Source organism: Triturus cristatus, chromosome 1_1 (genome assembly GCF_964204655.1).
Source record: "Triturus cristatus chromosome 1_1, aTriCri1.1, whole genome shotgun sequence".
In the NCBI taxonomy this organism is placed as follows: domain Eukaryota; kingdom Metazoa; phylum Chordata; class Amphibia; order Caudata; family Salamandridae; genus Triturus; species Triturus cristatus.
Window position 1 is genome coordinate 524612375 of NC_140579.1, and position 13361 is coordinate 524625735.

Below are 13361 nucleotides of genomic sequence, written 5' to 3' on the forward strand. Positions count from 1 at the left end.
TCACGTGATACCCTGGTGTTCATGGGTACTGTAGTTTTTTTTCGACCTACTGTTTTCTAATTGGCTGCTGAGCATTTCTGGTGTACCCCATCTTATAAGTAAGAAAGCCGCCTTTTAAAAAATTAGTCGTTTTGCTCAATCTATGCCAGATGCACATAGCGGAATACAGACTGTTTCTGTTTTCCAAAACCTTTGCATTTTAAGATCAGTCTGCCCTCTATGCCTATGATTAAGGATAGTGTCCCGGCATGCAGCGCGCCGAACATGCGCGGTGGGAGGAATTGTTAATTCTATTGTGGGGCTTCGGGCGTCGTTCTAACGGTGCGGTGGCGGCTACAGGGAGGTTTGCGCGAACCGGGCCCACGTCACCCGCGAAGGCAAGGAGCGTCTGCGGGAAAGAAGCGCACACACAGACTGTTACCTGTTCGCGGGATGGTGCGCAAGGGCCCAGAAGCGCGCTCACGCCAGGCGCCCCATTGTGTCTGCTCTAATCAGCGTTAGGGGCTGGAGCAAGGTGAGGGGGGGGGCCAAGGTAGCGCGGGCTATGGAACCCGCCTTCCCCCCCGGCATGCTGATGTTCAGCCACCTACCCCCGGTCACCAGCTTCGGCCGCCTCCCGGGGGGGGGCGCACTACTTTGCGATGAGATGACCCTGAAGAAGGAGCCCAGTTCCCCGCCTCGCCGCAGCCCCCCTGGGGGCTCTTTGCACATCAAGCAAGAGGGTGACGCGGGTGGCGGGCTGCAGCAGCTCCGCCAGCAACTGGCCCGGGAGCAGGAGCAGCAGGTCCGGCAGCTGGCCCACGAGCAGCGGGAGCAGCTCGCCCAGGCCCGTGAGGACCAGCGCTCTCGGGAGCAACGGGTCCAGGAGCAGCAAGAGCAGCGCGCCCGGGAACAGCTGAGCTTGCAGGAACAACACTACCGGCTGTTCAGCTGCGGAGAACCGCAGGAGGAGGCGGAGGAAGGTGGCATCGTGCAGGTGACGGTGGGAAACCACAATATGGCGCAAGATCTGAGTTTGAACAAGGAGGTGAGTCCACTGATGTTCGATGATGCGGACGCTCCAGACTCTAGTCTGCAATAAAAACTCTTACAATTCTTTTTTAAGATGCATTTCTTAACCAAGGCTTCGTTTCCAATCCTCCACGGTATCAAAGTATAATGACTTGCTCCCTGCCCTCACCCCTTTGCAAGTGTCGGCTCGGGATTTGTAGTGAAACACCTCACTCTGCACAGTGCCTCTTATTTCTGTAGCAAGTACACCAGGACCAGTGGGTATTTATTGCGCAGGTTTTTACGTATACGGAGTAGCTCAATACGGGGAACGATAGTCTGCCCTAAACGTATCAGCGCGGCCCCATCTAATCTGTCAGGGAACAAAATAAAGCAACTCTCTGCTATTATTGGTCTGAAAAGCTCTAAACAGCTGCTTTGTGTCCACTGTAAAACATCATGCGTTCTTCCATGCCGAAAATGTCAAGAACGTGAAATACCTGTGTCGTCAGGTGCACCTATTAACTTTGTGAGCCTAAAGCACAAAATAGATTGTTGATGGTAAAGAGCATTATGTGATTGTAAAATGCAGGCCTGACCCGCCTTTTAGGCCAAGGCGGCGCTTACTATTGGTTTGTTTTGTCGCCCTCCTGCGTGACAAGAGGATGCTACAGTGCCATGTGCAGACTAGAATGTGTTTTGTACAAGTGCGGTAGCCACATAGGATATCAACCCCAGATTGTACACAGATTCCCCAGTCGAGGCAAGAGGTAAATCTACAGTTGTCACAAATTATGTTGCGGTCACCAAAAAGTGTTCGATCGTAGACCTTCCACTTCACCAGTAACCGAATTATTAAATTCACAAAGTTTGAATTTAAAATAAATTAGATTTATTCAGCATGGCACGGCAGACCTCCTTCCAGCTCCAGACTCCAACAACCACTGAGTCTTACGCTGGAACATTACAATTACAGTTCTACATTAGAACATAGAACAACGCCTGAAGATAAACACAGCGCATGCCAGGAATACAGTGATGTTACATACGTAACCAAATAAGAATACAACACATCCCCCTCCTTTGAAAGAAACAAACACAAAATAAACTTAATAAACGAAACTAAAAAAACATAAAATAAAAGTAAAAGGAAACAAACAAAACACAACCCCCCTGTAAGCAACTAAACAAAATCAATCAATTTTTTTGGAAAATATTTTACACGACTTGATGTTCTGACATTTAATCCAACAGGAACTTTTCCACCCACACTGTTAGAATCACCGGAAACCCCAACATTGTACTCACTGTCTCGAATCATATTTCCTGACACCGGATTAGAAACAAACCTGTTTAGACTGGGAGGGCACTTTGCCACTCTTCTGACATTCCAAACCTTCCCATCTTGAGTAGCTACAGAGTTTTTAAAAACTCTTTTAATTTGTATAGCTTTCCCAAACCTACTAGAGCCCTTACAAAGAATACCAGGTTTTTTGATCCTAACCCAATCACCCTCTACAAAAGAAGGTGATTGAGTTTTCCATATTTTATCAAACCACGCACAAGTCTTGCCTTGCTTACTCTTAACCTTCAAAGAAATGTCATCCACACAAACATCATTAGAGTCTACTTTCTGGCACTTTTCTCTAAACCACCACGGACAAATCTTTGATGCTGGCTCCCTTCCCTTCAACAATTTAAACGGACTGACTTCTGTGGTGGTATGAGGAGTAATTCTGTACAACCAAAGCTTCTCTCTAACCCTGTTTAACCAATCATCTCCAAACTTAACTGAATCAACCACAAACTCCTTCAACACTCTATTAAACCTTTCAACTTGTCCATTTTCATGCGGTCCATAAAGAGAAGTAAAAACATGTTTTATTCCACATTCACCAACAAAATCCTTCATTTCAGCAGACTTAAACTGCACTCCATTGTCTGTGACCAAATACGAGGGGCAACCTTCACGTGCAAACGTCTCTTTTAAAAAATTTACCACAATTTCTGTTGTAATCCTATTTACAAACTTTACCTCCGGCCATTTTGAGTGGTAATCCACCAACACCAAAGCAAACCTGCATTTCTCTGGAAGCATATTAAACGGACCTGAAATATCAAAAGCTAACCTTTGCCAAGGTACTTTTGGCCATTCCACCATTCTTAAAGGTGGAACTCTAACGCTCAACATTCTTTCACTAGAGACACATAGCTCACACTCTTACTACTCCATCAATAAATCTGTCAATTCCAGGCCACCAAAAAAAATTCCTTACTAAACGTTTCATTGATGAAATACCAGGATGTGTTTTATGTGCAACTCTAAGAATAACTTCCCGCATACCTTTAGGAGGAATACATTTAGAATTCTTGAAAATAAAATCTCCTTCCACCTCAAGTTCATCTGCAACCTTGCAAAAAGACAATAATTCTGATCTGATTTGCCTTTTATTAGGCCAACCCTCCATCACACACCTCCCGACCTCCAACAAATCCTCATCCTTACACATGCATTCTTTCCACAATTCCTCACTGATATCTTGCAATTGCCCTGGAATTACATCACTAATCTGAAGCACAAAATCAACCTCTTTCACAAAATTAACACCACTACTACTACACGGTAGTCTTGACAAAAAGTCAGCCGTAACATTTTTTTTCCCTGGTACATACTCTGTCTTAAAATTGTACTCTTGTAGCCTTGAGGACAACCTAGCAATCCTAGCAGTTGAATTCCACCCTCCACCAGAAGAAAGGATGTTTACTAAAGGCTTATGGTCCGTCCTTAACGTAAACTTGCTACCCCACACTTACAATTTGAAATGTTCAATATCCCACACACACGCGAGTAACTCTTTCAATTACGGCGTACTTTCTCTCAGTCTCATTGAGTGTTCTAGAGGCAAAAGCCACGTTCCACTCTTCCCTTCCATGCCTTTGCGATAACACACCCCCAATACCGTACAAACTTGCATCTACAGTTATGATGCATTCTTCCTTAACACAAAAAGGCTTTAAAGTCGGTGCTTTCACAATATCTTGTTTGATGTTTTCAAAAGCCACCTGTTGGGTACCACTCCATTTAAAATCGATATTCTTCCTGAGTAACTCTCTCAACGGCTCCATTTTGTTTGCAAAATTCACTACAAACTTACTATAATACTCGCACATGCCAGCAAAACTCAATAATTGTTCCTTGTTTGTAGGAGCCGGAGCATTGATAATGGCATCCACATTTGACTTCTTAGGAACTACCCCATTCCCAGATAAAGTATGCCCCAAATACTCCACGGACTTCTTATACAATTTACATTTACTTTCTTTGAGCGTGAGGCCGTTCACTTCCAACCTTCTGCAAACTTCCTTAAGGTGTGAATCATGTTCTTCATTATTTTTAGAAAAGACCAAAATATCGTCTTGAAAACACTTTACAAAACGGTCAACATCTCTAAATATTCTAAACATTACCCTTTGGAACACCGATGCCGCTGAGGCTAATCCAAAAGGCATTCTGGTGTAACGGAAAAGCCCTTGTGGGGTAATAAATGCTGTTAGATTCTTTGACTCTTCAGAAAGACAAATCTGATGGTATGCCGAACGCAGATCCAAAGTTGAGAATACATTAGCTCCTTCCAACATAGATACCATCTCATTTATATTTGGGAGAGGATGGCAATCAATCACTATGTTAGAATTAAGTGATCTGAGATCAACACATACCCTCAAATTTTTATCAGTCTTGCGTACTAAAACAATGGGTGAAACCCACTCTGAAGATTCAATCTCTTCAATAATGCCCTCATCTGTAAGTTGTTTTAACATCTCTCTAAGCTCTTCTCTCACATTAATGGGTACTCCTCTTAGTTTTTGTACAACTGGACGAGCATTTGACTTAAGAATGATCTTGTGTTCAAAATCTTTAAGTTTCCCTAAATTTTCACAAAATACTTTCTTAAATTTGTTTACCAAATTTCTTACTCTGACATTTTGATCAACCACAGCAATATTTCCTATTTCACACTTGTCCCCTAAAATGACAGGATCTTCTGCTCGTGGATTTAACATAATGCCCAACTTCCACTGATCGCGCCATCCTAAAACATTAACTCCTTTTTTCGCAATGTACAATTTAATATCTGCAAATCTGCCCTTGCACTGTAGCGACACCTTGAAAAAACCTTCCAAATCAATCCTTGTGCCATCAAAACTTTCAGCAACATCATCATTAGCATGTAGGACTCTTCCAACACAAACATCTTGCAATCTTTCTCTGAAATAATCTCTTGAGATTATAGTCCATGGCGAACCAGAATCAGCCATAAGATGAAGTTCAACCCCCAAAACCTCTACTATACATTTTGGAGCCTCCAACCGTAACTCTTCCTCTCCTACTGAATGCTTATTAATGATTGAAACTACAAATCCTCTTTCACATTCGTCGGAAAACTTTTCTTTTCCTTCTCCATCCTGCACTATATCTGTACCACTAATGGTCGAGACAGAACCAGAAAAAGATGTTGAAGCATTATTTCTCCTTATCTCCCTGCAGACTGTGCTAAAATGGCCCATTCTCCCACATTTCCTACATTGTCTATTTATAGCGGGACAACCTCCAAAAGACGCAAAATGTGACCTACTACCACATCTGAAACACATTGTCCTCCCATGTTCACATTACTTCTGAACTGGCTTCCACCATTATATTTATTGCTTATGCTTCTCTTTTGGGCAACTTCCATACTGTCTTTCTTCAATTGCGTATTGTTCCCAGAACTACTCTTCAAAGCACACACTTCTTCCACACATTCTCCCTTCTTAGTACTCTGCTTAATGGTTTGCATCCAGCTTTCTGATTGTTCCACTGCTTTCGCATTAGCTATTGCTTCAGACAGACTAGGGTCTCCCATGACCCACACATTTTCTTGTACTTTTTTGTTTTTTACATGTACAATAATCTGATCTCTAATCATTTCGTCTGCCATAACCCCAAACTTACTATGTACACATAAAGATCTTAACGACGTTAAAAAATCGTCAAAGGATACCTCCTCCTTTTGTGCTCTAGTATAGAACTTGAATCTGTTCAGAGCGATACTTGTCGTTGGTTTGAAACGTTTTTCTAGCCTCAGTAAAGCCTCATTGTAAACATTCAAATTTTCTTCCCCCACTTGTGCAGTAATTTGTGGAAGTGCTCTGAACACGTCTTGTCCTTCCGATCCTAAGCAATGTAGAAGGATACTTTTTTTCCTCTCTGCACCCATACGTTCTCCATCAATAGCTTTCATGTAGGTTAAGAACTCTTCTTTCCACCTTGACCATGGTAGTGGTGGGTCTCCTTTACTCTGTAAAAACTTAGCTGGAGGATCAAACTGCATTTCTTTTACTACACTAACTGAGTGTCAAATGACAAAACCCCAAAATAATTAACACAATAACAATAAAGAACCCAACTACCCTTAAGACCAGGTTAAGAGTTCAAGTCACAAACTTTGTATATAAAAAAAATTGAGGAAAACAAAACAAAATAAAGAAAATATGAGGTTCATTCCATAGCAAACACCTCGTGTACTTCCTTAAACCAGATAAGTAGAATGGGATGCTTGTGGACTTTCAACTACGCCATCTGTAGGCTTGATCCGTGCTTAAAAGGTGCATAATAGAATGAAATCCCACCTTGACATCTTTTCCTTTATGCTCTGAACTTTCATCCGCTCAACGCCCCAAGCGATTACCGGCCCTTTTACTGGCTTTCCTGCCAAAGCGAAATGTTTCCTTGCTCGCGTTACACTCCTTGTTGCGCAGGCGCTCTTCTTCTTTCTCTGCCCGTGATGTTACTAGGCAACCTCTGCAAACACCATTAGACGTCACAACGTGTACGCCTGACGTGCGCTCTCACAGGTTCCCCTTCCACTTGTCGAGCGCGTTGCCAGGAGACGCCCACTGACGTGCAGTCTCTCACGTTCCTCTTCCGCCTGTCGTTGCCAGGAAACGCTGAACCCATCCTTATGACGCGCTCCTGTACGTCCTCCTCACGCTCGCTCTCCTCAGTGCCTGGATACACCGAACACTCCTCGAGCGTTCTCTCTTGATAAAGTACGTTGCTACTTATGTTTTCCTTTGAAAATGTCGACAAATATTTCTGTGAATACGCCTCTTCACACTTTTCCTCTCGCCACAATGAATCTACTTTCTTCCTCTTAGCTCCTCTAATAGCACGAAGTCCTTCTCTTTTACTTTGCTTTTCCCTTTTCCTTCTTCACTTTTCTTCGTGGATTCTTCTGCTCTCCGTACCTTCCTGACAGGAGAGACTTAACTCGTCGCCAATATTAAATTCACAAAGTTTGAATTTAAAATAAATTAGATTTATTCAGCATGGCACGGCAGACCTCCTTCCAGCTCCAGACTCCAACAACCACTGAGTCTTACGCTGGAACATTACAATTACAGTTCTACATTAGAACATAGAACAACGCCTGAAGATAAACACAGCGCATGCCAGGAATACAGTGATGTTACATACGTAACCAAATAAGAATACAACACGAATGCTACAAAGAACGCTTCCTTGCTATTTTTGACTTCGAGGTGTAAATTTGTACACATTTGCTGCTCATTTACTATAGATAAACCACTGTCTTACATTTTTTGGGCTTTCCCTGTACAGGAGGACCAACCATGTATCAGCCCAACTGCATGCCAGGGAAGAAGCAGTATGTTCCAGTCTGGGAGGTCAGCAGTGCACAAGAAATAGATGGACTCTGCATCTAATGGGTCTTATTCCTTGCGGCTTGCATGGCAAAGTGGTTCTCGTTCACATGGCAGCTTTTGGATTTTAATGAATGGTAAATAAGCATAGGGTTTTGACAACAACAACTTCTTTGGTTTTTACTCACTGGGCACTATAGTGGCACTGCAAAATTGCACTGACGCTATTGGGTAACATAGTGATAAGTTAGCAGCAGACTGGATAGTGGTTGCTCTACAACAACGGCACACGTATTGGCAGAATATTTTTTTAACCTATTCGATTAAACCGTTACCGTAGGTGTACCTGCATTTTAAATGCAACAAATCCACCCTCTTACTATGGTGTATATAATTAATAATTTAACATCATTGTTAATTGGCCTATCGAAGTTAAATATCTTACAACGATATTGAATGACCCGCACACTAAGCACGGTGGCATGAATTCCTGAATCCTTTTTCTGAAATGGAAAGGTTATTCTGCATATCTAAATTTCATAAATTATCTCGTGTTCTGTTCAGCGTTGTCTAACGCATCCAAATACACCAGAGGGGTTCTTTTTCAACTCGTGCTTCAGAAAGGTACTTGTCCACATAAGCCAAAACACTTGGAACTTTGGTGATACGTTTAACTGTTTGAGGGGAGCCAATCCTGTTTCGACAGTGTCCCTTTGCAAGGGTCATCATTTGTCATACAGCTCACTTTGCATAATCCAACTGGATAATGTAATTTTGGGTACGATTATGACCGCAACAAAGTGAAGATCCATTTTTAAAACTGAGTTCTTTCCTGATTTATCCCGTTAGTAAAGGAGAACATTTAACACTTGTGGTGAATGTATAAGCATTGCTAATAATTCCACAGAAGCACGGTACTACGATCTCCTGCACAATTAGAGCCTATGATTACTTGTATCTCTACAGAATTCATGAAGCACCACATTTTTGTAAGTAATTTTTTGTGTGATCTAAGAATTTTAGAAATTGATGTACGTTGTATAACTAACACTGTTGCAAATACTATAGGTGCTCTTCAAGTCTTCAGTCGTTCTTTAGCAGCTATAGCAAGACCTGCGTATATACACACCTCTTGCTTTATTGCTAGTGAGCAGCTGTTTTTCATGGTCACTAATTTTTGTTCTACAGCAGTGTCTCAAACAAGTGTGTTCCACAATTCTTACTCTCCCATATATCCCCAGATCAATGTCAAATCGCTACCAAAGGAAATCAATTTCTTTCTCACTCTTAGTATGCTATCACTGTTCTCCTCATTCCTCTGCTCTTAATCCCCCCCCCTTATTCCTTCCCATCTTTCTTCTTTTCCATTCTTTTCATTCTCTTATTTCCTCTCGCAGTAGTGTCTCGCTCTCCTCTGCCATCCTCCGCTTGTCTTATGTTTCCTAGTAGCTCATTTATGTCTGTGCTGCTAGTCATCAGACGAGCGGATACTGGATATTCATGTGATGTTGGAACCTCTAGTCAGAGGCTGAGCAGTGAAGACTCACGAGTGAACTGAACACAGCACCCTAAGCATAACCTCAAAGCTACATTTGACTCACCTGTAGCCAGTCGAGTCAAAACAAAAGCAAGACACTTTTCAGGGATGTCAAACATAGCATTAAAACAGTGTTCCTTCCCAAATTCAGTTCAACAATCCACTGACGTTAACGAATATTGAATTAGCAAAATCACTAGAATAAGGCACACCAGTGGTGACACCAGCAACCCTATAGGCTCTCCCAATGCCACCTTACTGCACACCGCAGTACTTGTAGGTTCCTTTCCATTCTCCATAAAAATGGGCTGAATCCCTGCCCTCCTCAAGACAATCATCTTCCGTCCGTATACGCCTTAAGATTCCACTTTCAGTCATTTGCAGCATCTGATAGGACTCCATGTGTACCCCCATCTATTCACTCTGCATAATCCCACCAGGTGTACTGTATAATAAGATGTCACTAGCCAATGACCCTAATCGCCTCAATAGTTAAGATGTCACTTGCCAATGACTCATCACCTCAAAACCTACCTTCACACGATCCAAGCATGGATGTCTGCCATCAGACAAAAACAAATTCCGATGAAGTCAACATTTTTGGTGGTAGCACATCCAGTCGCATTGATGTTTGGGTCCAGAGTCTGAATCTTAGTAGTTTCTCTTCTTCCATATCATCCAGTGCTATGTCCCTTATTTTGTACTTGGACACTGTCTGTCCTTCAAGAAAAATGTAAAGACAAAGTTTCTTGTTCTGAATCTACACATGGGTGGGATCAAGCAATTACTGCCTGCCATTAGTTTCTGAGCCATAATCAGATCCCTTGTCTAATCTCCCATACACTGTAACATTGTACTGCTGTCTGACTGCCTATGTATCAACTCAGTCATTCTATGTGCTGTAGTAACTAACCAAGGAGTATATGAATAGGTTATGCTTACCCTTAAGCACTTACCTTGTTGAAATCGTGCTGTATAGTCTGCCAGTACCGCCATACAATTAAATTAGCCTGCTCTGCAAGCAAAATCCACATTTGGCAGAGGGCCCTGCACCATACAAAACAGCTTCCATTGTAAATCAGACACTTTTGCAGAAGCACATAGTAAAATAGACATACTTTTCCCAGTTCTTCTGTGCTGATCCTTGCGTACCCCCCAACCTGACACATTTCTCTTTCCCCATGGTATGTGAATGTCAATTAAAAAGAAATATATATGCTGACCACTTAATCTTCAGCTAAATGAGATTAATGGCCTTATTAAGAGTATGGCAGCCTGTGGACTGCAGTCGTGGTCCGAACGCAATGAGCTCGGCGGTTCGGACGCTGTATTACAAGTTGTGCGGATTGACTTTGCGAAGACCGCAGCTGAATCTGCTGGGTTTGTGGTCGGGGGTGGGGGGAAGCCGCTGCCATAGAATGGTACTGGGGAGTTTTGTCGCCATCTGTATTAAGAGTTGACTTTTCCAAGAGCTGACCGCGGTGGTGAGACTGCCAGCTTCCAGTCAGCAGAAGCAAAGGATTTGGGGTGCGTATTCACCCCCTTCCTGTGATTTCGGTCAGAGTTCAATGTGGATCCCTTTCTTCGGGTCCCTGCATTCACAGCAGCATCTTCACCCCGAGGATTACAAACCTGTTTGCGGCGATCTACAGGGGAGTCCTTTTTGTACCATATACCCATTGCCTGGACTGCCAACATATAGGTCAGACTCCGACAATGGGTAGATGGTATTTTCCCACATTTATCATGCATATGTGTGCATCCAAAACATATGCAGTTGAAATATACACAAAGGCATCGATGTATATGGAAAAGTATTCACTGCTGAAAAATCTCTGCAGCCACAGTGTGTTAAACTCTTAATATGGCGGTCTGAAGACCGCTTGCACTGCAGTCTCCTGTAGGCTGCAGTGTTAAGCAGTTGGACTGCCACACTCGTAATAAGGCCCTAAATTAAATTTATAGTTTTCCATGATTTAGGCACCTGAGATGCTGTCCCTCCCCTAGAGCCTCCTAGTTGTCCTTTTTGATGACTAGTAGCTTTCCACTGCTCAAATCAGGGAACTATTTGTTAGCGTCTGGGTACAGTCTGCCTTAGCTGGTGGTTTCCAGACACTAATCAGATTGATACAGGATAGTGCACTGTGTATCATGAAAACGTGCTTGGTAATTTTCAACTTCTTAATTTCGTATATGACATTCTGCTGCCTTCATGTTTCCACTGTTGGTACTGCATGCATGCAAGCAAGATTCTTTGCATGTCAGTGTTCATTTATTTTTGTATCAGCCCTCAGTGGGAGTGCATGTATTTTCTTGCTCTTTCATTTGCTTCTTACTCTTTCGCATCCCCACTGCTCCCCAATTCTTCAAATGCTTCTTAAGAGCTCCTGGCAGCTGCAATTTGCTGCTGGGTGCCCCTTTCTGCAAATACGCTATCACACACTTCTGTTTTTTCATTTACTGGTTCAAGATTGCATTCCCCCATCTTAAAATGGTAGATAAAATAAAATGCGTGTATAGGTCATCAAACCAGTGCAGCCTTGGCGGCATGACTCATACATATGAGTATTTCTAACATTTCGCTTGGGCTAGTCACTGAACACCCATCAGCAGAAAGCACTGGCAAATCCAACAAGCATTGGCATGGCCAGTAGTTCTCGCCTTTGGGACCTTATAAGTGTTTAGCCATGCAACAGTTTGTGTTGTTGCACCAAGGATATTGTGCTGCTTAACTAAATACTTATACGGTCCCAAAAGCGAGACCTATTGGCTATGCCAATGCTTGGATGCAAGGCGGAGGGGAGAAAGGTGCAAGGCGGAGGGGGAGAAGGGTGCAAGGCAGAGGGGGGGAAGGGTGCAAGGCAGAGGGGGGGAAGGGTGCAAGGCAGAGGGGGGGAAGGGTGCAAGGCGGAGGGGGGGAAGGGTGCAAGGCGGAGGGGGGGAAGGGTGCAAGGCGGAGGGGGGGAAGGGGGGAAGGGTGCAAGGCGGAGGGGGGGAAGGGTGCAAGGCGGAGGGGGGGAAGGGTGCAAGGCGGAGGGGGGGAAGGGTGCAAGGCGGAGGGGGGGAAGGGTGCAAGGCGGAGGGGGGGAAAGGGTGCAGGGCAGAGGGGAGAAGGATAAAATGCGGAGGGGAGAAGGGTGCAAGGGAGAGGGGTAGATGGGTTCAAGGTGGAGAAGGGTGCAAGGCAGAGGGGGAGATGGGTTCAAGGTGGAGAAGGGTGCAAGGCGAGAAGGGTGCAAGGTGGAGGAGGAGAAGGGGCCATGAAAGAAAAGTGAGATGTGCAAAAAGGAGGTAAAGGGGAGGGGCGTGGTGAAGAGGGGAAGGTTCACAAAGCAGCGGAGAGACACAAAAATGTTATGAAAGACGGTGTGCAGGAAGAAAGTGCAGGGAGTGGGATAAAGGTGAGGGAGAGGGAAGATCGCAGGTTAGGAGAAATACAGAGAACCAAAGAGGACAGAGAATAGAAAGACAAGAAACTGGGTGCCGCTCGCGCCAGGGATAACCGGAGGAGAGGCACAGATAACACGAGGAGAAGGCACACGGCCGTTAAAGTAACACGGCCATGATAATACTGGCTCACTGAGAACAGCAAAGCTGCTTGTACAATAAAAGAACACACGCCTAGGGCATTCTCTCTAAGAGCGAGGAAAGATGTCCTTTTTACTTGATTGTATAAATTGCCTACAGTCGTGACTGCTGTCAATTGAATGTGGTATTAACTGGCAGTGAACATATGTAGACACAAGTGGTTCAGCACTATGCACTATACACTTCTCATATAATCAGAACATGTGACACAAATTGTAGAGATTTTCTTCTTTATTTGTCTTGATCGCAGATTTCTTATGATTCATATATTCACATAACTGTAGCCAACGCGTTTCGTCTCACACGAGACTTCTTCAGGGCTACCAAGAAAACATATGTAAAAAATATGTAAAAACAATCTCAAATCTCTCATTTTATAATAATTCATCCAAACATATTATAAAAATATATATATCATTACATTAAAAATCCAAAGTCAAAGCACCACTAACAGTTCAGTTCATTTACTGACAATCAGACAAGAAGGCCAGGGTATGCTATGATAGAAAGAAACCTTATTCTCAATACATCATGTGTATTT

At 43.4% G+C, this 13361-nt stretch overlaps 1 protein-coding gene across 1 annotated transcript in view; it reads left to right on the plus strand.

The window, feature by feature from the left end:
* Positions 1–266: 266 nt before the first annotated feature.
* Positions 267–13361, plus strand: part of ZNF281 (zinc finger protein 281) — a 242750-nt gene continuing 229655 nt past the window's right edge. Inside the window, exon 1 of the mRNA XM_085643111.1 lies at positions 267–1027. Within this exon, the coding sequence (XP_085499237.1) occupies positions 545–1027 (483 nt within the window). The 5' untranslated portion in view covers positions 267–544. The remainder of the gene's footprint in view (positions 1028–13361) is intronic.